General features: G+C 49.7%; 2 protein-coding genes across 2 annotated transcripts in view; one reads left to right on the plus strand and one right to left on the minus strand.

The window, feature by feature from the left end:
- ZDHHC3 (zinc finger DHHC-type palmitoyltransferase 3) overlaps nucleotides 1-1,829 on the minus strand; it is a 60,067-nt gene extending 58,238 nt beyond the window's left edge. The window contains exon 1 of the mRNA XM_042929051.1: nucleotides 1,593-1,829. The gene's annotated coding sequence lies outside the window, so the exon portion shown is untranslated. The remainder of the gene's footprint in view (nucleotides 1-1,592) is intronic.
- Nucleotides 1,830-1,912: 83 nt separating this feature from the next.
- Nucleotides 1,913-21,988, plus strand: part of EXOSC7 (exosome component 7) — a 36,899-nt gene continuing 16,823 nt past the window's right edge. Inside the window, exons 1-3 of the mRNA XM_042929065.1 lie at nucleotides 1,913-1,991; nucleotides 14,053-14,154; nucleotides 14,444-14,538. Coding sequence (XP_042784999.1) covers nucleotides 1,935-1,991; nucleotides 14,053-14,154; nucleotides 14,444-14,538 — 254 coding nt within the window. The 5' untranslated portion in view covers nucleotides 1,913-1,934. The remainder of the gene's footprint in view (nucleotides 1,992-14,052; nucleotides 14,155-14,443; nucleotides 14,539-21,988) is intronic.

Genomic DNA, 21,988 nt, shown 5'->3' on the forward strand with positions numbered 1-21,988 from the left:
CCTTCAATCCTCTTAGATATCCTAGCTACTAAAATTCCATGTCCAGGGTCTCTACTTTCTGAGCAATCTTCTAGAAGAAAATATCATTTCTAACATCAGCAGTCCCTTGTTACCTCATCAGAAAGATCCCCATGTGCCACAACAGGTGGGGCACCTGTGCTTTCATTCAGAAGAAAACCCTTTCGGCTTCACCTCTCCCAGTTTCCCTGAAGGGCAAAGTCCAACCACGTGAGATGTCTTCCCTATAAGTGCACCTACAGAGAACTATGTAGAGACATAAGAAAGAACTGATGTCCAGTCTACTAAGAAGTGATCATTTATTTTGGAACTCAGCAGTTTAGAACTTAAAGAGTATGGGCAGGTCCTTCTTCCCTGTACCCTCCTCTGACCCACCTCCCTAACCCCAGTGTGCTCATTGGTGCCACCATCATAGCTCTTAACCATGTCCTGTGGTTAGGTTGACCCAGAGCCCTTCCCTCTGCCTGGGGAGCTTCTCTGGGCAGAAGTTGTGTTTTATTTGTTTTAGTGTTCCAAGGTTGGCACAAAGCCCATCCATAGTAAGCTCTCAGTAATCTGTGAAACAGTACTGAAGCTACTATCTGAGAAATACATTCTTTAGATGATTAAGCTGTCAAGGGTTATTGTACTTTCGCTTTTGAGAACAGGGAGGCTCCTTAGAAGAGGGACATTTAGAAAAGTCATCAGATCCCCTTGCTTCAATCACTTTGGGTTAACTTTCCCCCATCTATCCACATAACCTTTTTAAAATCTGTACTTACCCTATCTGCCTCACCTTAATGGGCTCCTTCAGTGACCCTATATTCACCTTGCAGGTATCCTTTCTGGATATCTAAGGCCCATACTTTTACTTCGCTACCGCCAGGTCTGGCTTTTTTTCGGCGGCGGGGGGGGGGGGGGGGGGGGGGGCAACAGTCCACAGCTCCCAGCGATCACTCCCTCAGGCCGAGCTTCCAGCCATCGCTGGAGATGGCTGGGCACTGTGTCCTTCGCCAGCGCCGGTTACCAAGACTCTGCCCCCTCCTCTGGGAGAATGCTCCAGCGACCACCCCGGACAAGGGGGATCCTGCAAGGTTCTGGGTGTGCGTCTGGTCAGCCCCAGAGAGCGGGCAGGGAGGTGGAATCCTTGGGGTGTAGGACGCCTCGGGACTAATGGGCACTCACTTCTGGCTCGGACCCTTCCCACCGAGAAGGAAGTAAAGAGGGCTTCAACGTCTCTTCTTTTCAACCATTCTAGGGACTAGGGAAACGCAGGAGGGAGGGCGGGGGGGTGGGGGGAAGAGAGGAGGAGAGCAAGGAGACAGCCCCTCAGGACAATCACGACGTCCGCCTCCCCTCACTCGGGGTCGGTCTCTCTTCTCTCTCTCCCTCTCCCTCTGCCTCTCGCTCTCTCTCACACACACACACGCACACGCACACACGCGCGCACGCACGACCTGCTACTTCAACTCCAGCTCCCAGCAAACTGCGACGCGCGCCTCTCCCACTGCAAGTCCTAAGCTCCCGCCCCGGCCCACGCCTCTGGCCTCACCCCAGCCTTTTTCACTCAACCCCAGTTCCCCCTCCCCACTGACCGTGAAGCCGGAGGCAGTTCCCCAGTCCCAGGCCCCCGGTGGGGCTCCCACCGCCGCCGCCGTCGCCTCCCCCTGCAGCCCCCGACCCGGGACCCGGCCTCGGGCTGCAGCGATGGCTCCCCGGCACGAGGCGCCGCGGCTTCCTGGACTCGTCCAGACACGGGGCGGCGCGCAGGAGAAGCCCATCGAGCTGCCGGCGGTGGCGGCAGCAGCGGTGGCTGCAGGAGCGGCCGCCGCGCCGGCTGATGACGCACAAGCGCATGGGTTGGGGTGAGGGGGGGCGCGGCCGGCGCGGGAGCGACGCGAGCCGATGACGTGCGGCGAACGGGGCGGCTCGGCAGCATGGCGTCCGTGGCGCTGAGCGAGGCCGAGAAGGTGTATATCGTGCACGGCGTTCAGGTAGCTACGCCGCGGCGTCAGGCCCCGGGTGCCCCTGGCCCTGCGCGTCTCGGCGCGCCCTCGGTTCGCTCGGGAGGCGGCGGCCAGGCGGCGGGCTGGGTTTACCTTGTGGTTAGAAAGCACTGCGGCCGACGTGTGCCGCCCGAAACGCGCGATGCGGTTGTGTTCAGGACCCCACGGCGAGCGTCCACTTAGGACTGTGTGCGTACCTGCAGCCTTCCGCGTGTACAAGGTTCCAAACCTGGATGGGAAGGGGTGGGCAGTCCCTGAGGCCTTTTCTCAATGAGGGAGCATCGCCCCCGGGACAGACTGTTCAGCTCTCGCGCGTCGCATCACTGGGCTGAGCCTCGCTTTTCTCTACTAGGAAATGGGGGTTGGCGGTGGGCTTCTGGCCCGCTGTTCCTTACCTCGTGGTTGGGAAGCACAGGGAGAGAAGACACTGAAGTGAAAGCGCTTTGAAAATACAAATCGCCCACCGGAGGGGCGCCTGGGAGGCTCAGTCGGTTAAACACCGGACTCTTGATCTCAGCCCGGGTCTTGATCTCGGGGTCCTGAATTTAAGACCCGGGTTGGGCTCTGCGCTGGGCGTGAAGCCTACTTTAAAAAAAAAAAAAAAAAAAAAAAAAAAAAAAGGCGGATTTACAGCTGGTGGCCTTAGTTCTGCCGTGGAGGTCTGAGATTCCCAGAGGCAGCTGTAACTATAGTCAGATCTTCTGTGCTTAGTCTTCAGTCCCAGGTCTTGACCTCTCCAGAGCGAGAGTTGGAGAATGCTGGGCCTAATGAACTACCAGGGAAAGCCAAGTGTGACCTTATCTGTAACCTACCCAGATGTACCTTATCTGTAACACATCCCCAAATGTCTGGGCAAAGCCTCACCACAATCCTGTTCTTGCCCATAGAGACCTAATCATTTTGTGTTTTACTTTTCACTTTTGGTTCAGTAGGGTCGAATTTACTTCCTGGTGTCCCCTTTCCGTCAGCCTTTGATTCCTTTATTATTCCAAAGATGAATAAAGTAAAGGCAATGGAATATAAGATGTTTGCTAAGGGAGTGGTATAGTTTGTGGGGGTTAAAGGAGCTATACAATATTGGTCTGTGATGTTCGGAGGGCTTCCCTAAGGAGGTGGAATTGCTCCCCTAATCTATGTCAAGTGTTCCTCCTGTGTATTTTCAGGACTCAGTATTCATTCATTCAACCTAGAACTGAGCTAGACTCAAGGGATAGGAAGGAGCCTGCCCTTATATAGCTCCCATGCTAGAAGGAAGAGACAGAAATTATAGATCTCTTTGTGTGTTTGTATGTGAAATTGTACTGATAGCTGTAAAGGGAAAAAAAATCAGGGACCTGATCTAGTCTGGGAAGTCAGGGGAAGCTTCCCTAAGGAAATAGTATTTGAACTGAGCTCTCAGTGCGCTTAAGAATTAATTAAGTAGGTTTGAGCCTTGCAGGAGGAAGGGAGGCTGAGTCTACCCACAGGCTTTCAGGTGGAGAAAGTGTGGAGCCACAGGGGTGGGTTGGGGGTAGTGGTGGGAGATTAGGTTGCAGAGGTGGCTAGAAGCCTGATCCTAGGAGTTTTAGAGGCTCAGTCACTCCATCATAGATCTTGGGAGGTAATAATCTGTTGATTTGTCTGTATGGTACTTTTAAAACCTTGCCAGTGTCCAGCACTTAGTAGATACTCAGTGACATTGAGTAGGGTATTTCTTAAAAGGGAGGTAAGTTGGACATTGTTTTCATTTTTAAAATTAAACCTCTGTCTTACCAGTACCATGAACATATTAGGGCCACAATTGTTGGTAAATGGTCTGTTCTGTGTATGGTAGAGCCATACAGAGTAACTGACTTTAAATAAATCTCTTCATAAGGACTATTAATGTTGGCCACAAAATTGCTGTATTTATGGAGGAGGGAAACTGAATTTATACCATCTGAATAAAGGTCAGAAGGCAGGTGATTGAGCTTCCACTGACTCAGTTCTAAAATCGCCTCAACTTTTGGGGCATCTGGGTGTCTTAGTCGGTTAAACATCCGACTTCGGCTCAGGTCATGATCTTGCAGTTCTTGGGTTTGAACCCTGCTTCGGGCTCTGTACTGACAACTCATAGCCTCAAACCTGCTTCTGATTCTGTGTCTCCCTCTCTCTGCCCCTCTCCTGCTCTCACTCTGACTCTCTATCTCAAAAATAAACATTAAAAAATAAAAAATAAACATTAAAAAAAGAAAGACTGGGGCGCCTGGGTGGCTCAGTCGGTTAAGCGTCCGACTTCGGCTCAGGTCATGATCTCACAGTCTGTGAGTTCGAGCCCCGCATCGGGCTCTGTGCTGACAGCTCAGAGCCTGGAGCCTGCTTCAGATTCTGTGTCTCCCTCTCTCTCTGACCCTCCCCCGTTCATGCTCTGTCTCTCTCTGTCTCAAAAATAAACAAACATTTAAAAAAAATTAAAAAAAAAAAGAAAGACTGAGTTAATTTTTTTTAAATCACCTCAACTTTTGTTTTGTCTTTTGACCAACTTCTGTTTTGGTCTTTGAGGGCCAGTAGTGCCTCACTGGAATCCTGTTCTTGCCCTTACCTATAGACCTACTCGTTTTTTTTAAATTTTTCACCTTTGGTTCAGTGTGGTCAGTTTCAGTTTCTGTCATCCCTTTCTTCTCAGCCTTTGATTCCTTTACTATCTTAGGGGTGTTTCATCCTGGTTTGGTGGTGGTTAGAAGCAGTTGAAATTAACCTCACAATGTGTTTTGAGGACTCAGTTGCTAGTAATGGTAACCAACTAACTGGCCCAAGCAAAAAAAGTATGTATTAGAAGGTTACAAGTGTTTCTCCAGGAGTTCAAGGTCATCTTCAGGCTCTTCCTTGCTCTGCTGCTTTTACGCTTTTGCTTTGTTCTTACCTGTCTTCAGAGTGGCTTTCTGTTTCTCAGGCCATGTGTTAGAAAGAATATGGTTACCTCTTAGCTCCTGGGATTACAGTTCCTCTCTATAAGAAACCATCCCTTCCTGAGGGAATGGATAGACAGGCTCAAGCCGGCCACTGGGAGGACGAGGCACACTTGAGAGAGAGCAGTTTGAGAGCAAGCAAGATGAATCATTAGGTCCTGGCAGAATACGGAACCTCATTCAGATAATTCAGGAGACTTTCATGATATCACTCTTGATAATGCTATGGGGGGGGGGGTGGGTTTCAAGGATCAATAAGAGAGATCAGGGAGCCCAAAGATGAGCAACCAGGGAGTAGATGTTACCCTGGGCTGAAGGGGGCCAAAGGAGGCAGTTGTGTTACCAGATGCTAGTGATAATTAGAACAGTGGAGGAATGACTGCTCAACAGAAATTGTAGGCTTCGGTAGATGAAGGTGCTGTCAGAAATGTGGTACCAATTAGGGGTGCTGGGGATAGGGAGTGGGGAGCATTGTCTCCTCTCCTTTTCGACCTTTCATTGACCAAACCCAGCCACAAGCCAGTAAAGGGAGCCCATGTGATGCAGTTTGGAAGGAGTCAGCCTGGTGCACAGATGAGAGCAGAGAAAGATGGAGAATGGATCTGAGGGAGTGGGGCAGGAAAAATGGAAAGGTTGATCCATCAATATTCTTAGCATACGATTAGACTGGTTTCTGTTAGGTTGCCTCTCACCCTTGAAGGCTGGGATGTCCCACTTTTGTTAGGTACATATTATAATTTTTTTTTTATCTTTATTTTTGAGACACACACACACACACACACACACACACACACACACACACAGAGAGAGATGCAGCGGGGGAGGGGCAGAGAGAGAGGGAGACACAGAATCCGAAACAGGCTCCAGGCTCTGAGCTGTCAGCACAGAGCCCGACACGGGGCTCGAACTCAGGAACTGCGAGATCATGACCTGAGCCGAAGTCGGATGCTTCACCGACTGAGCCACCCAGGCACCCCTGTTAGGTACATGTTATGATTTTTATGTCACTGAATCTTTGAAACAGGCTTGAAGGTAAATATTATTAATCTCTACGTTGTAGATGAAGAACTGAGCTCAGACAGGCTAAGTCACTTGTTCAAGGTGACACAGAAAGTGTGTAGTGGAGCGAGGACAGAAATCCAGATCTGTCTGATTGCAGAGCCCATACCAGATCCTCAGGCTGCTTTCCTCCTGCAGTGAAAGCCATTGTCTTCCCTTCCTTAAATAAGGATCTGAAAACAAAGGCCAGAGAGAATCCCCATTTCTACTTCTCTTTCTTTTTTCATCTGGAAGCATGTGAGCAAACAGGAAGGAGGAGGGAAAGTTCTGACTCACCCCCCACCCCCTGTACCATTTTTCTAGACTTTAAAAAGTGTATGACATATATTATTATCTTTTCAGGCAGTATTTTTTCCGTATTGGCTATAAGTTCCGTTAGAACCCTATTTGCCTTTTCTTGTACAGCTTTTGTGTTACTAACTTGTGTCTCAAACTGTTTTTTTCTCTGTTTACAATATTCAGGAACTGGGGGACAGATTTCAGAATTTGCAGAATCTAGGATTTGTCCTCTTTGGAGTTTGCTTCACTGGCTAGAGGTGTGTTTTCTTCATGAGAAGACATCGCTAACCTCCGTCACAGCCCAGTGATTCTGACGCCTGGAAGTACCTTTTACTCAGCCACAAAGTACAGATTCCCAGGCTTTACCCAGACCTTCTGAATCAGAACCTCTGGGGCTGGAGCTTGGGAATGGACATTGTCATAAAGTGTTGGGAGATTTTGATGCAGCCAGCAGACATTGGCCCCTGGGCAGACCACTGGCCTGGTCCAGCTGAGAGCCTGCCGTGGAGTCTCTGCTCTGGCCTGCCTGAGGTCACGTGGTCGCCCACTGTGTTTGCAGGCTCCTTTCCCAGCTCTGCCATTCACAGCCAGAGAGATTTTATCTGAGTAGTGGAGCTAACCCCGCTCCCCCACCTGCACACACGCACACACACATAAAATGAGAACATGTCCATCTGGGGGCCGAATGGGGTTGTGAGGAATGATGAGATGACAAAATATACAGCGCCTGGCGTGTGGCCAACCCTGAAGGAACGTTAGCTCCTTTTCAAGTTTGTTTTTTTCCATCAGAAGTATGACTTTGTCCTAAACCATATACACTGTAGCCCCAGGCTTCACAGTGACCCCATTAGGGGTTCAGGCTGTGGCTCTTGAGATTTAAGCTCTTTCAGCGTGGAAGGCTAGAGATGATTGAATTATCTCAAGAGAAAGGGGATTTGGGGCACTTGGGTGGCTCAGTCGGTTAAGCGTCCAACTTCGGCTCACGTCATGATCTCACGGCTTGTGAGTTCAAGGCCCGTGTCGGGCTCTGTGCTAACAGCTCAGAGCCTGGAGCCTCTTCAGATTCTGTGTCTTTCTCTCTCTGCCCCTCCCCTGCTCACACTCTGTCTCTCCCTGTCTCTCAAAAATAAAAATAAAAACATTATAAAAAAAATTAAAAAAAAAAAGAGGGGATTTGTGGCAAGAGCTAGGAAGTCCCTAGGGAGCTCCAAGGCACCACATCCCATGGGCTCCAGCGTGGATCACATGGTCTGCACTGTCTGCCTGTCTTTATGTCTCTGGTGACACCTCCCCTTCTCTGTCCTGAAGCGTATCCCTTCTCTGCAGCCATTTGCTGTCTAGCTTCCCTTCATCTTGGTATAATCTGACCCCTCCCCCAACCCCCGCCCCCTGCCTTTCTTCTGTGTGGCCTCTCCAGCCTCCCTCCACACCTGACGTGTCCACTCCTCTTTAACTCCCTTCTTCTTGAGTATTTCCCAGGTCAGAGATCACATTCCAAGGAGAGAGTATGATTCATGCCAGAGGAGCTGGTTGCTCTCTGGGTTGTGAGCACCTACCATTGGCTCGGGCTGTTGGAGGTGGATGCTGACTCGGTCATGTGGGCTCAGTAGACACGATAGGCTTTCCAGGGGTCTGTTTACTGGTGCCCTGGCCATGACCTGGACATTAAACTGGACTCCATAGGTTTAGACCAGTCCCTAGCAATGGATTAGCCCCACCAGGAGGCATTCCCCTTGGGGCTTTGGCAAAGCCATGTTATGGAATTTTTCTTGGCAGTCGAAGGGAGGTGTAGCTCAGCTGATGGTTTCAGTTTCTTTTCTGTGGCTCTAGCTTTCTTCGTAAGCATCGCTGAAGGAGCAGCACAGAAGGGGGAGCAGGGCTGAGACAGGTCTTTAGCTGTAAGATTGAGCGGTCGGTACTCAGCTGCTCAAGCTGGCCATGCAGAACTGGAGCCAGCCCTCAGGGCTCTTGATCTGGAGCCCCATGCCCTTTCCATTTGCAGGCCCACGGCACGGAAAGGCCGCGCTCAGGCACTTTACAAGGTGAACAGAATCCCACCCTTGCGAGGAAATGCAGGACTACTCAAATACGCTTGGAGGGGGAATGAGGATCGACATCTGATTTTGCCTGCGGTGGCTTGAGTGGGGCCCGCGGAGCTGGATCTGATGTGGTCCTTCTAAGTGGGGTCGTGTTCCAGTAGGGGTGGCGTTCCAGCTACCGTTCGCTAGCACGTCCGAGGTGGTGGACATGTCAGAGCAAGGTGGAGGGGGTTAACATCACTGAGGACACAGTCTAAACCTCCCCAAGCACATTAGGTTAGCAGAGTCCACTTTCAGCTTCGGTTAGGGAGCCATAGGACTGGGTTGTCTGGGTGTGAGGAAAGCAGCTCTGGGTGGAGTCACCTGTCCTTCCAATCTGTCACAAACAGCGAGACTGGTGCCTCAGGGACCTCGTCAGTAACCTCTCTCCACGGTTGTTTTCGAGGATTCGGTGAGCTGATACGCGCCCCAGAACAGGAGAAGGGAACTGTGGAGGGGGCATTCTGCGTGTTACACTGCGCTGAGGGTCCCCTGAAATGACTCCTGGCTTCTGGATTCTCCTGTAATTCTGTAAGGTTGGGGTCAGTTCCCCTTTCTGGACGGACGGACCCCAAGCTGTTGAGGAACTAACTTGCGTAAGGTCGCAAAGCTGGTGTGTGACAGGAGAGGTTTAAATAGAGGCTGGAGGGGACCCCACCACGCCACACCCAACTGGGAGTTAACAACTGGAAAGTCCCGGGAGCCACCCCCGCCCCCTCGGCAGAGAAGGACAGGGCCCCACTTGGTGGTGTCGTCCTGCACATGTTGACGTCTCTGTTGAGTTTTTGAATGGAGCTTTCACTTCAGGGCGGCCCCTGTTTAAATGTTCACACAGGGATTAATTCCTTTGCTTCTGAATACTACCAGAGAATAAATATTGTGGTCGGGCCTCTGGCTCTGAGCCAGGCCAAGCAGGTTTGGGTGATTTTTAAGCCTTTTATGAGGAATGCTGGATTAAAAAAAAAAAAAAAAAAAAGAAAAGTTGTGGGTGCAGTGATTCAGACTAATTTGTTTGGGTTTTTTGGTTTGTTTTTCTCTTATTCTCTTAGGTGTTTTTTTGTGTTTTTGTTTTATGTATACATTTTTTATATTATATGCTGGTGAGTGGGGGAGGGGAAGAGGGAGAGGTTTTTTGTTTTTGGTTTTTTTTAGTTTATTTATTTTGAGAGAGCACACAAGCTTGAGCAGGGGAGGAGCAGAGACAGAGGGAGACACAGAATCTTAAGCAGGCTCCACACTGTCAGCACAGCCCGACACAAGGCTCAAATTCATGAACCGAGAGATCGCATCCTGAGCCGAGCAAAATCAAGTTGGCTACTTAACCGACTGAACCACCCAGGTGCCCCAGAGGGAGAGAGACTCTTCAGCAGGCTCCATGCTTAGTGCAGAGCTTGACATGGTGCTCAATCCCATGATCCTGGGATCATGACCTGAGCTAAAAGCAAGAGTTGGACGCTCAACTAACTACCAGAGCCACCCAGGCATCCCAGTCCTTTTTTCCTATCCAAAAAAAAAAAAAAAAAAAAAAAAAAAATCTATGCATGCTTGCACAGAAAAATTTGTAGCTTTTTGTTTATCTCTTATTTGTCACCTGAGCCCTTCCCATAGAGCCTTCCCCAGGGAACAGAGAGTGATGTAAAGGTTGGAAAGGCAATACCTGGTGAGGCCCAGTTTTCTGGCCCCCTCCCAAGTCCCATCCTGGAACAAGGGGCATGTCACGACAAAGGGTTGTGACTAGGTCTTTCCAGGGAAGTGCTATTTTATTTTTTTAATGTTTTATTTATTTTTGAGAGAGAGAGAGAGAGAGAGAGACAGAAGGCAGGCTCCTGAGGCGGGGCTTGAACTCACAAACCATGAGGTCATGGCCTGAGCCGAAGTGAGACGCTTAACCAACCCCGCCACCCAGGCGCTCCCCAGAGAAGTGGTATTTTAAAGGCATAGTGGGGAAGCCTGTCACCTTGTGGCCTCCCTGCGTGCAGAGTCCTCTTCATCATCAGGACCAACTGGTATAGCCAGCATCCTCGCAGGGAGGCCGTGCTCACTCCTGTTGCACGGTGGAGAGACCCTTTAGAACGCAGGAGGCCATGTGGACTTGTTATGAGATCTGGCGCGGGGTTCGGGTGCTCCTTATCGGCTGTGGCCTTGAGCCGGCCATTTAGCATCTTTCAGCCTCTTTCCTCATTTGTAAAATGGAATGAAAAAAAGCTCTCTTACAGGGTTATTGTGAGAATTAAATGTGTCAACTGTGTAGCATCTCCTGGCACATCACTTCCTATGTGGTAAAGGCACTGAGGGAGTAGCTACTGTTCATTGTTGCAAATGATTGCGGCTGTTTCAATTTACAGGTCTGTGGAATTAGAGCAGTATCTTTGAGGCCTTCTGATTCAATGTCCATTCTTTTAACAGAGGAGGGAACTAACTAGTCTAGAGCATCTCGTCCTAGGTCAAGCAGCTAGTCATGGCAGGACCAGACCCGAAGCCCATGACTAATACTCGTAGTGATTGATCGCACTTGCACCTCAAGAAGGAGTCTTTTGTAAAGGATGTTTCTGGGCCCTGTTTTCACTTTCCTAGCAGGGCATCCTGGGGGGGGGGCGGGGGGTGGAGCATCAGAGATTGACCTAGGAAGCCTTTCCTGTGCTGCTGTGTGCTGTGGGGTTGTTAAGAGACAGTGACATAGTTTTGGGATCCTTTAGTGAAGAGGGGTCACTTTATCTAACTCATTTCCTAGACTTGAAATTCTGTTGCTTTCAAGTACAGGTCTCCCCAGACTCACGATGGGGGTTGCTTCCAGCAAGGGAATGGCCTGGGGAGCGGATGAGCCGGCAAAGCGACTTCAGGCTGACTTGTGATGCTTATTTTCTCTTCATTAAGAGGAATTGGGGGAGGAAAAGAGTAGAAACGAACAGGGCAGATGGTGGGGGTTGGGCTTTGCTGGATTTCAGTGTCTCAGAATCAAAACGTCAGTCATATATGCAGTTAGCCAGGCAGTTTAAAGATAAGTTTGTGACAGTTACATACTTCAGAACAGTGTTTTTAAACTTTTTGAGGAGCATTAGCTCCTTTGAGAATCTCATAAGCTAATGAGTCTTTTTCTGAAAGAAAAAAAAAAGTGCTTTCAAAAGATGTTTGCAAAGGGGGCGCCTGGCTGGCTCAGTCAGAAGAGCATCCAACTCTTGATCTCAGGGTCGTGAGTTCGAGCTCCGTGTTGGGTGTAGAGATTACTTAAAATCTTAAAGAAAGAAAATGTTTACAAAGAATAAGGAAGGTCTCCGTGAGCTGATGTATAGTGATTGCCCACATATGTATTAAGTGTTAAAAAAAAAAAAAAAGAAAAAAGAAAGAAAAAGAAGCAAAGTGTAAAAGAGTATCTGTAGTGTGCCACTCCTCATTTAAGAAAGAAGGATAAAATATATTCATGGATCTGCTCATTTGTGCAGAGGAAATACAGGAACTATGAGCCAGCAGTTAAATAGCCTGGTTACCTGCCCGGGGTGTCTGGGAATGAGGCAGAAAGATGGGGGTGTGAAAATAGGGCTGAGAGCAGAGCCACCTTTCCCTGAGCACACCTTTTCTGATAGCTTTGACTTCTAGAGTCATGGTGCTAGTCTGCATACCCACAATGTAAACGGGTAATTAAAAGTAGCCAGGATGCGGGGCACCCAGACTCGAGCACAGACAGGTACCGATGAACCTCACAGGGGTAGGAGGGAATAACAGGCATGCTCAAGGAGGGGGAGACGATGGAAAATGGGATGTGGGGTGGGCACTCACTGTAAGGCTAAAGACAAAAAGAATGCCACACAACTGCTGTCCACTAGTAAATTTGTTGCTCGCAGGGGTATGGGTTAGCAATTCTGAAAGTACTTCGTGAGTATACTAAGATTTAATAAATACCTTGTGGATAATGAGAGCCAGGTGTCTCCCTGTCTGAGAAAGAAGTTATAAATAAGACATGAAGGAAAGTTAGAACCAGCTATCAGGGCCTTTTTTTTTTTTTTTTTTTTTTTAACATTTATTCATTTTTGAGAGAGAGACATAGACAGAGCATGAGTGGGGAAGGGGCACAAAGAGAGAGGGAGACACAGAATCCGAAGCAGGCTGCAGGCCCCGAGCTGTCAGCACAGAGCCCGATGCGGGACTCGAACTCACGGACCACAGGATCATGACTTGAGCCGAAGTCGGATGCCCGACCGACTGAGCCACCCAAGTGCCCCATATCAGGGCCTTTTAAGAGCTGCATGGATAGAAGAGCTGTATGGGTTAGTGCTGTGTGGGTGAGTGTAAGTACGTACGTAGTTATCGAGCTCTGTCTGCTGAGAAGGTCTGGAAGCAATGACACCCCAGTAGCAGTGAACTTGCTTAGCACTCAGATCCTGTTTTTTAAAGCACCATTCTTCAATAAAAGGAACCAGGACTCCTCGGAGAAAGGGCTGACCCCGAGGCCAGGGCAGGGAAAAATACAAGAGGCTGGAACATCTTGTCTTGTCAGAAGTAAAGGTGTGCTCGGGAAAGATCGCAAGCATGTTGAAAGAACGCAGGAAGCAACCCAAAGGAACTCCCAGTGGCCAAATCTGGAACGCGTTGAGCAGCAGGATAAGTAATGGTCGTACTGGATCACAACCACAGCATAAAGTGGGTATCTGTGAGATACGTGGATAAGAGTAAATAAACAGGGATAAAGGGCAGGCAGGACGTGGGCCACCCTGAAACGCATCTCCCGCAGCAGAGGTCGGCAAGTTTTTCCTGTAAGGGGCTACATAGTGAAGATTTGGGGCGTGTGGCTCGTAAGATCTCTGTCACAACCGCGCAGCTCTGCCGTTGGAGTGTGAAGCTGCCATGGACAACCTCAGCGCACGGACCTGGCCGTACTCCAGCGAGACGTTTTACAGAAGCAGGTGGCCCCCGTGCCGAGGTGTGCCGTCCCTGTTCTAGAGAATGCCCAGGGTAGAGATGATAGCTGGGTTTTTTAGCCGTTAACAGAGTAGATTTTGTTCAGGTTAGGGTGCGGGAGGCCTGTGGCCGAGAGAGTTGGGCTCTGTGGCCCCCACAGTGCATACCTCCTGGTGCGTTTTTTTTTTTTTTTTTTTTTTAATTTATTTTTGGGACAGAGAGAGACAGAGCATGAACAGGGGAGGGGCAGAGAGAGAGGGAGACACAGAATCGGAAACAGCCTCCAGACTCTGAGCCATCAGCCCAGAGCCTGACTCGGGGCTCGAACTCACGGACCGCGAGATCGTGACCTGGCTGAAGTCGGACGCTTAACCGACTGCGCCACCCAGGCGCCCCTCCTGGTGCGTTTTTGGACTTGCAGACTTGGAAAGAGGCAGCCTATTTCGCCTCTTGTTCCGATTTTGTTTGTTCCGTGTGTCTGTTTGGCATAGTGGGATGTGGTGTGGACTTTGCACTGGGACGTACCTGGGTAGAAACCCAGTGTGCTCTCACCAGCTGTGGGACGTCGGCCACATGGCTGCATCGTGGCTGCATCACATCCGTCAAGCCGCTTTACTTCTCTGAGCCTTTGTTTCCTCAGATGTAAAATAGGAATATTGTTACCAGCAAAAGGAGAGAGTTTTGGATGATTCGCTAAGGGGGAAGGGGATGTTGTACTGCCTAGTTCTCTAGGAGGGAAATGGCACGGATGAGTTGAGGAGGCTGTTGGTGCTTTGGTTGTGGTTGTGGTAGGATTGTGGTCGTTGCACTTAGGAAGACCTCCGTGTGGACGGCCGTGGCTGTGAGGACTACCGATGTGTCGAAGTGGAAACCGACGTGGTGTCCAACACCAGTGGGTCTGCCAGGGTCAAGCTGGTGAGTACTGTGGCCACGGTCCGTGCCCGGGGGGAGGATGGGCAGGTCCTAGGGGACCAGCTGCAGGCCCCTCGGGGCTTTGGGAGCACATGCATTTCTGGGGTGGACCCAAGACCCAAGCCAAATTCTGGGCGGGTATCTGTCTAGATCTGAAGGACCCTTTACCTTTCCAAAGGGCCACTTCACAAGTTCCTGAGAGTCCCCGGGGGCACAGTCTGGGAGAGGAAGGAGGCGGTTGGGTATGTGGCTACCTGCCCTGAGTGAGGACCCTTCTTGCGTGTGTCTGCAGGGTCACACAGACATCTTGGTGGGAGTGAAAGCCGAAATGGGGACGCCGAAGCTGGAGAAACCCAATGAAGGGTACTTGGAGTTCTTCGTTGACTGGTCAGTACCATGCATATGTTTCTAAAGAAAAACGATTTAAAAGAAGATTCAGAGGGGTGCCTGGGTGGCTCAGTCGGTTAAGTGTCCAGCTCTTGATTTTAGTTCAGGACATGATCTCATGGTGATGAGATCAAGCCCCGCCTCAGGCTCCACCCTGATCGTGGAACCTGCTTGAGATTCTCTCTCTGTCTCCCTCTGTCACTCCCCCACTTGCAGGTGCACCTTCTCTCAAATAAATAAGTAAGTAAGTAAGTGAGTAAGTAGATTGGAGACTGGACCTCTGGTTTCCTTTGAGCCCACTTTGACTTTGTGTTCAGTCATCACCTCTGCAGCCAGCAGGTATTTCCTGCACCCCTCCTATGCACCAGGCACTGGGGTGTGTGGAAGAAGGCCTTGGCTCGAGTCCTGCCCTTGTCCTAGTCACCTGGCCCGCACTGGGCCTTGTCCCTTTTGGAGAAAGGAGGGCATCAGGCAGCCCAGCACATGGTTGTTATGAGAATCCAGTGAAATGGTGGGTATTACAGTGCTTTGAAGAATGTCAAACATAGATAAATAAGGATCATTTGGTCTAAAATGTCTTGTTTCTCCTCCTGCTCTACTTTGCAGAAAACTTTTCATGACTTGCTTGGCAGAGCAAGGACGAGGGCCGGCCAAATGGCCTGACAGACAGAGGGAGTGGCAGCTAGGCAGGCCGCGTGGCTGCTAGAAAAGTGAGGACTCCGCAGTTTCTGCAGCAGCCAGCCTTCTCTGGCCAGCTGTGTGATCTCAGGCTAGTTACCTAGTCTCTCTGTGCCTAAGTTTCTTTATCTAAAAAATCGGGGTACTAATACTCTTGTGAAGGTGACGGAATGAAATAAGGAAGGCAGAGTGAGTGTCAGCACCGTGACTGGCTCCCAGTGGGCTTTCCGTGAGTGTTCTTTCTCCCTCCTGTTGCCTCCCCTTTCTCCGGCCTTGGGCTTTTTAAACCTGGGATCCTAGCTCAGTCCCTCTTCTGTCTGGAACATTGCTTCTAACTAGATGGTGATGGCAGGCTTTCTTGAGGTGGGTGAGGCTCTCTATTAGCTCATGCTGGGTGCAGGTATGTAATACTGGTTCTGTATGGGAGTCCCCAAGACCACTCCCATATTTGGAGATTTGCTGGAAGGACCCCCAGGACTTAGCATATAGTTGTACTCGCAGCTGAGATTTATTATAGCCACGAAACGCGGCAACGTGTTTGATGATTCTGCCCATGAAAGCCCATTAGAGACTCGGCCCCCGAGATTTTCACTGGGGCTGGTCACATGGGCACCCCCTGCTGAACACATACCAAAATTTCCAAATCCCAGAAGGAAAGCAGATACTCCCTTTATCATATTATTTGCACAAATAGTCTAGGCACAGCAGACCACGGTTCACTGTTGACTGGGAACACTGAGAGTCAAGTTCCCAGATGCCAGCCGAGGGCCCACCTTTCAAGCAGGCCCTTCTAAAGATAGCAGCCTTGGGCCCGCCGTGACCACCTTTTCGGCATAGATGCCAACCCCCATTTACATGGTGAGTTAGATTCTTCTGGTCTTCTTCCAAACTCAGAAGTTTGTCCTCACGACATTCCTATGAGAGAGACAACCAACTTGGTTGAGAGAAGGTAAACGAACCCCCGGGGTCACAGAGCTAGTAATGCCGGCTCGGGCCTCTCCGACCCTGAGTCTTGCCTTGTTCTACTTCGCGCAGCCTACAGAAGCCAGCTTGCCGGGGGTGTGGTGCTCAGAGTTCCGAGAACGTATCTGCGTTCAGCTTTCTGGCCGGTATTCCTTCCAGACCATTCCTGCACCCTGCCCTGCGAGACGCCCCCCCACCCCCCGCCCCCAGCCAGCCGTCTCCTCTTCTGGTTGGACCCGCCTCCCCTCGCCAGTCTGAGTTGTCCAGTGGGACTGGCTCATCCTTGAAGCTGCCGTGGATGGTGGTGACCCTGTTCGGGCCTCCAGCTGATTCCTTTGCTGTCGGTGGAAGAAAAATGTCTCTCCTGGCCTTGACCTGCCTAATTCAGTGTAGTGAACGGTCACCGAGGGGCAGACACCATGTGTGGGGAACTGTAATTTGCTTTTCTTTTCTTCCTCCTCACTGTCTTCTACCTCCTTCATCTTGGGCAGACCACAGGCAGTCAGCCCAGCCACACCAAAGGGAAGGTGTTGCCTTCAGATGCTAGGTATAGGGGACACATTTCACTGTGGTTCCGTGTCTGAACATGACTCCGGGTTAGCCTGCTGCTCTTGTCCCAGCTGTGAAGGAAGGGAGGCTCCAGGGTGGGAGGAGGCAGGGAGCTGCCTCTTCCAAAGATTCGGCTCCCAGGAGTACCTCCCCCGTCCCAGCTGAGCTGGGCTGCTCGTTCCTCTCTTCTCTCCCCTTGTAAGTCTCAGGAGACCCTCAACAGGCCCAGAAGCTCCAGTTCCCAGGGAGTCCTCCTTGATTCTCTTTCAAGATGGATAGTCTCAAGTGGCACATTTTAGTGTCTTATTTAAGCGGCTCAGTTACTGTGATAGAATCACCATGAGAGATTCACAAAACCTCGTATTCCTACAGAGAAGGGAGATGTTGATTCACCAAGCACTGCTGACTGCCACCTTTATCAAAGCCTCATCTGAATCTTCAAAGAGCAACTCTTTTTTTTATTTTTAATGTTTGTTTTTGAGAGAGAGACAGATGGAGTGCGATCCGGGCAGGGGCAGGGAGGGAGGGAGACAGAATCCGAAGCAGGCTCCAGGCTCCAAGCTGTCGGCACAGAGCCCGACACGGGGCTCGAACCATGAACCGCGAGATCATGACCTGAGCCGAAGTCGGACGCTTAACCCACTGCGCCACCTAGGCACCCTAAAGAGCAACTCTTAATTGCATAAACAAACCCCTTTATTCCCATCCAGTGACTAGGAATGTAGATGTGCCCAGCGCTAAGGCTTTTACCCACTAAGCCCTTCCGCAGGAGAGCCCAGGGCATCTGCCCATCCACAGACTGAAGCCGAAGTGTTACCCAGCCGGAGGACAGTAATTGGGGCAGGGTGGGGCTGTCAGTCTGAGCCCAGCTTGACTCATCAGCAACTTCCAGGGTTTAATTATTTCAACTCCTGGTGATTAGAGAGCTAACTGCTTTTCCACTAACTCGTCCTACTTTGGTTTTGTTGGCTTGGAATAATACATGGAACCTGAGGTAGACCTGGCCTCCCACCCCCATCATTTTCCCCTGTGCCTAGGGGATGTTTCCCTTGGGAGGGGGCTACTCAGCTGTACCAGCCCTGATCCCCATCCCAGTGGAGTAGTAAAGACTTGGGGTTCCTGAGCACTGCCCCAGGGATGCCTGGCAACACACATCAAAACTGGGAGCAATCTCGGACCTTCTAACTCCCATCTCCTGTCTTCGATTTGTTAGTCATAACCCGAGACCAGGCTGTTTTAAGTAAGAACTTTGAAACTTTGAAAAAGATGGTTTCTATCAGAAACCTGGAGGAAAGGTAAGAATTGAGTGAGCTGGTGTGTCAGTCTGGGCTACCACTAGGTGGCGGTCCATCTAGTCTCTGCTCTGACACCATGTTGATGGGGGGTTAGGAAGCGTGGTTTAGCCTCTCCCAGCGGCTTCAGTTTTTCACTGAGGGAGCTGAGGAGAACATGTTTCATTCATAGACATTTCAGTGTGCTCATCACTTGCCACTTCCCGGTGGGATCTTTACTTTTCGATGTGGTTGCTCGTATTTGTCACTAATATTGAACCGGAAGCTTCAAGCCCTGAATTGGTGGAAGGAACCACTTGATCTCTGTTCCTCAGTGCTTAGTGCTGCTTGCAGGGGTCCCTGTTGGTGCCTGATGGACGGGGGACAAAGCAGACAGGCAAACTACAGAACTCATTTGAAGCTAGCTGTACTCTGAAAGTCTCCAGAAAGAACGGATAACTCTCCCAGAAACTTACGATGAACAGTTCAAAATGTGTTACTGTTCCCATCCCCACTCATAAGGAAGCTTCTGCAGGTTCAGAAATGAGCACACGTGCACACAGGGGAATGGGAGGGATTGGGGCCTGCTGCGGGACCACTTGACTGACTCCTGGAGGGGTGAGGCCCAGAGCTAGCCCTGCCCCACGAACCTGCTAAATCACTGTCCTCTGTCATGGTCCTGGCCTGACCTGGCTGTAAGACTCTATAGATTTGCAGGCTAGATGGATCACAAGGGAAACAATGGGCCAGTGTCTGAAATCCTGTCTCAGGTGCACATGGCCTTGATCTCACTCTACCCCAGTTAAATCAGGGATGTGCCAGGCAGGAGGAGCACAGTAGAGGTGATGAGTCAGGATGGGTGGAGATCTGGGTGGGGCAGCATTCCCAGGATTTTTATTAGTTTATTGGCTCAGCAAGCAATTTCCCAACTGCCCTGGAAGAGGGGCTGGGTCATACTTAGGAAGGATCTGAATTGGTTTTGGCAGTTGTAAACAGAGAAAGCACTTGGTTTTATGCCCCGAACCCTGAGCAAACACTCCCCTGCTGAAAGAATGTATTGTGATACCTCTGAGCGGGGAGCCAGGATTACTGCCTGTTGTGCTTTCCCTCTTTTTAAACTTTGCACTTAATAGAGAAGCGTTTTATTTAGGGCTCCTTTGGTCTGCATTCCTTGACTCCAGTGTTTGTGGTCTAACAATAAATCTCGAGACCAGAGCATCCATTCATTAGCTTGACTCATGTCAGGCTACAAGCCAGGCATGCCGAATTCCACCTTCAGGGAGAGTCCGGTGCAGCCTTGCAGATAAGGGCTGGGCTGCCTGGCTTGGAGTCTTAGCTCCCCCGTCCCTACTTGTGTGAGCTTGGACAAATTATATAACCTTTCTGGGACTCTGTTTCGTTTTCTCTAAAATGGGGTTGTAAATAGTAGGGTTGTTGTGAGAATTGATTGAGCTGGCGCATCTAACGTGCTAAGAGTCGTTTCTAGCACATAGTAAACATTCAAAAGAGCTGTTAAAGTTTTCCACCTTGTATAACAAGAGGCTTGGGCCATCTGAGGTCTCACCACATTCTCCCGTAGGTCAGACCCCACTTGTGAGGTTTTTGTTTCACTAACGGAGTTTGTTTTCAGAGGTGAGTTAAAATGCCTTTGGAGCGGCTGGACAGTGTGTCAGCCTCCCTCACGGATCACCGATCTCCGGTTGCTCTTTGTTCAGATGCACGTGGTCACCTGGCTGGCCTCTGCGGGCATTCGGCTTCTTGTCCTCTGACATGGTCGGCATCTCCGTCCACCTCTTCTAGGAAGTGTCCTTGTGCTAGGAGCACCCCTAGTGAGGAGGGGGGATCCTCAGTTCTCTTCCCCAGCCCTACCCTTCATCCTTTGTTAGAATATGGGGTCTTTGGCTTTTCTTCTTGTGTTACCTGAAGTTACTGTGCCCCAACGCCCGGCCCCCGACGATTCCCTTCCATTTTCCCAGCTTCCTCCCCAGAGTCACTCCGGGGGCCTTGGCACCATCCAGATGCGGGAGCTTTGCATGGTCTCATGAGCCCCTAAACCTTCCTCTCTGCCTGACTACCAGCTATGCTGAAAGTACAATGTGTTAAAAAAAAAAAACAAAACAACAACTTGTAAAATAGGAAAAATTCCCACTTTATTTATTTATTTATTTATTTTTAATTAAAAAATTTTTTTTAACCTTTATTTTTGAGACAGAGAGAGACAGAGCATGAATGGAGGAGGGTCAGAGAGAGGGAGACACAGAATCTGAAACAGGCTCTGGGCTCTGAGATGGCAGCACAGAGCCCAATGCGGGGCTCGAACTCACGGACTGTGAGATCATGACCTGAGCTGAAGTCAGACGCTTAACTGACTGAGCCACCCAGGTGCCCCAAAAAATTCCCACTTTAATGTCAAAAAAAAACACAAAAAAACAGTGGGGCGTGGTCTTACAGGTAGATGAATTTAGCCAGTTGGACCCAGGAGGTTCTGTAAATCAGCCCTTGGGGGAGTAGAAGAGGGAATGCATCAATCCCTAAGTAATTAATTAGTCATACCCAGGAGGGCGTGGCCCACTGCAGTCAGGGAAAGGGACACATTTTAAGCATAAGCACTTCCTAACTAGATTTGTCTATTTAGCTCTATAGAGATGTGTTTTTAAACACTTAAAAGATAGATCTTGATATTGATGAGTGTGTAAATTAGAAGCAGCTTTTGTGTGCTGGCTGTGCAAAATTACTAAGTTGGTCCTTGGTAACTTGATTATTTTACCTTAAGTGAGCTGCTTTTTGTGGCTCAGTGCCTGAGTCCAGCAGAGGCAGTGAGGGAATAGCAAGGTTGCTGTGGCAGTAATGAAGTTTCTCTTGGGGATTTTAAATTAGGGCTCTGCTGGCTCATAGTGGTAAGGGAAGACTGTATATTTAGAGAAACAGAGTTATTATATAGTGACACCTTCTGATTGTTTTAGGGGTCGTCCTTACACCTATATGAGAATGGTCTAGACAAAAGGGATGTTTAAATACATTAGGTGAGATTTTTAGCATTATGCAGATGGGGTAGGCACAGCCCTGAGCCTTCATGTGGGTTTTGCTTTGCTTGGAACCCCCCTGCCTGTCTGTACCCTCACCCACTTTTGCTCACCTTCTGGTTTGAGGTCCTTGGCACTGGTTGACATCCTCCCCAGCCCTACTCCTGCTCTTTGCTCCCTATCATGAAGCTCCCTGACTTTGTGAAATTGCCAGCTTAGGGCCTGCATCCACCTTGCTCAGTCTCTCCGTCTCCAGTGCTAGCATAGAGCTGGTACCTTCCAGATGGATGAGTGCGTGGACCAGAAAGTTTCAATACATGATTTTGTAGAGACCGTACTGACTGAAACAGCTGGTTTGTTACTTTTCTGGACCCTCTTCGTTACAGCAAAGTGATTATTGGAATGGTTACTTATCTCACAGATGTATATAATGTATTGAGGGTTTGTTTTTTATTAAGCCAAAACCCTCAAAAATTTCCCATTAAATACTTTTGCATAATAGGGTGCCTGGCTGGCTCAGTCGGTGGAGCATGAGACTCTTGATCTCAGTGTTGTGAGTTCGAGCCCTGTGTTGGGTGTAGATATTGCTGAAAAAGAAAATCTTAAAAAAAAAAAAATTAAAAAAATTTTATTTAGAGAGAATGCATGTATGCTTGTGCAAGCGGGGAAGGAACAAAGAGAGAGGTAGAGAGAGGATCTCAAGCAGGCTCTGAGCTGTCAGCACAGAGCCTGACATAAGGCTTGATCCCATGAACCACGAGATCATGACCTGAGCGAAAATCAAAAGCCAGATGCTTAACTGTCTGAGCCATCCAGGTGCCTTCCCCCTCAAAATACTTTCTTTTTTTTTAAGTTTATTAATTTACTTTGAGAGAGACAACAAGAGGGCTCTTTGTGCTGATAGCACAGAGCCCGACGCAGGGCTCAAACTCACAAACCGTGAGATCATGACCTGAGCTGAAGTCA

This window comes from Panthera leo, chromosome A2, assembly GCF_018350215.1.
Source record: "Panthera leo isolate Ple1 chromosome A2, P.leo_Ple1_pat1.1, whole genome shotgun sequence".
Taxonomy (NCBI): Eukaryota; Metazoa; Chordata; class Mammalia; order Carnivora; family Felidae; genus Panthera; species Panthera leo.